At 50.1% G+C, this 2,052-nt stretch overlaps 1 protein-coding gene across 1 annotated transcript in view; it reads left to right on the plus strand.

Annotated features, from left to right (window-relative positions):
• The first annotated feature begins 6 nt into the window (after positions 1–6).
• Positions 7–2,052, plus strand: part of LOC102763575 (potassium channel subfamily T member 2) — a 126,675-nt gene continuing 124,629 nt past the window's right edge. The window contains 1 exon segment of the mRNA XM_006757659.2: positions 7–151. Coding sequence (XP_006757722.1) covers positions 57–151 — 95 coding nt within the window. The 5' untranslated portion in view covers positions 7–56.

Genomic DNA, 2,052 nt, shown 5'->3' on the forward strand with positions numbered 1-2,052 from the left:
CCTGTCCGTCTCCCTCCTCTCCGCCTGCCTCCGGGCTCCCCGCTCCCGCAGGAAGGATGGTCGATCTGGAGAGCGAGGTGCCCCCTCTGCCTCCCCGGTACAGGTTCCGGGATTTGCTGCTTGGGGACCAAGGATGGCAAAACGACGACAGGTGAGTGACGCGGGTAGGGTCCTTCCCTAAAGACAGCGGAAGCCCAGACAGGTGGGAGCCGACGGGAAGGGGGGGGGGCGGCAAAGGAAGCCAGGGATGGGGGAGCTGGCAAAGGGACCGACCTGGTCTGTCTCTCCATTTTGACTCCATGGAGACGTTGCTACAGACAAGGGACTCCTTCCCTTCCCGCTTTCCCGTCCCTGTGAGGGGTTGATGGCATGGATTTGATGCTTATTCTTCTTGCCCATGTGTGTTTGCCCAGGGCATGTGCGAGGCTGGGATCAGAGGTACAAAACATGCTAATGGCACGCAGCATCGGTGCCAAAGGGTTTCCCGTTCTGTCCCCTTGGGCGCTGGTGATCAAGTGGGAAGATGCGCTCAGGTTGATACTGTAAAAGCAGAGCAGGAACTTAGGGGAGTCCCCCCCCCCCATCAGTGTTGTCTTGGTGAGGTGTCCCCCGGCCTCTGGGTGTTTAATGCTTTGGAGTTACAGGTGGACAGGTTTACAAATGTAACAGGTGGTTAGGGACAATGACAACCTTTGCCCTGGAAAGGACGCCCTCTGACCAGGCAACGGTGATGATTGTTGATCATAGTCCTGACGGTGTGTGCAGAGAACGACCCCATCTTTTCACTGGGTAGAGCACAACCTGGTCTTTTCACAATTAACGTATTTTTAACCTAAAGAAAGTGTACAGGCCACCAAATGAAAACTAATCCCCCCAAATTAGAATATTTATTATCAGCAAGATATTGCCCATGTCATTTTCCGTAGCATCGCCGCTTTGCCCAAACTTCTGGAATTCCTCCGGCTAGCTGTGTCTCGCTACTTAAAAAAAACACATTTTGTGTTTTGCTGAATCCAGCCTTTTCTGGAAGTCATTGCACGCAGCACACGCCACGCTGCCTTGTTTTGGGATGATGTGCTGACGAGGCTCTCGATGCCGTGGGAATGTTTCCTTGAAGTTCACTTTGCTCTTGGTGCTGCCTTTTAATTACAGGAAAGATCCGTTATTGGTGTGATTAAAAAAATCTTTCCATTCACCCCCTGGGCGGTTCCCTCCTTCTCTTCCTCATCTCAGCTCCCATTGTCACTCCTGTTCCTACACATGGGAGGGCTTTATCTTGTGCATCAACCATCAACTTTTCACGGGTCTCATATTAGTAATTTAAAGGGACACGGACGTTTTGTAGAGGATACTAATTCAATTCAGTCGTTTTCGGCAAAAACATATACGTTGGCTAGAAATTAAGAGGATGAATTGGTATTGGATGAATTGTTAGAGGATGAATTTCCAGTAGGCTTGGAAAATAAGGTGTTCCGGTTGAAGGGAGAAGATGATATGTAAACACATTTGCAATGCTAGTTGCCATTGAGATCAATTTTGTTAGCCTAAATGGCTTCAGTGCAGGAGTGTTCAGAGGGATTGAATCTGTAGCTGTTACTTTAGGTCCTTAGATCATCATGTGGAACAGAAATCCCCTCTTCTGGGTAGCAAGTGCGAGATGGGCCTGAATAGATATAGAGGACATCTTTGGGACTTGGTGGGGGTAGAACTGTTTGCTCTTTAAAAAAATATTTTTATTGACTTCAGAGAGGAAGGGAGAGGGAGAGAGAGAGAGAAACATCAACGAGGAGAGAGAATCATGGACTGGCTGCACACCCCCTACTGGGGATGGAGCCCGCAACCTCAGCATGTGCCCCGACCGGGAATTTACCTGGGACTCTAGTCTGCAGGCCGAAGCTCTATCCGATGAACCAAATCGGCTAGGGCTGAACATCTCTTTTTATAGAAAATTAATTAGGCCGAAACCGGTTTGGCTAAGTGGATGGAGCGTAGGCCTGCGGACTGAGGGGTCCCGGGTTCGATTCCGGTCAAGGGCATGTGCCTGGGTTGCGG

The sequence above is a fragment of the Myotis davidii genome, unplaced genomic scaffold (genome assembly GCF_000327345.1).
Source record: "Myotis davidii unplaced genomic scaffold, ASM32734v1 scaffold875, whole genome shotgun sequence".
NCBI lineage: Eukaryota > Metazoa > Chordata > Mammalia > Chiroptera > Vespertilionidae > Myotis > Myotis davidii.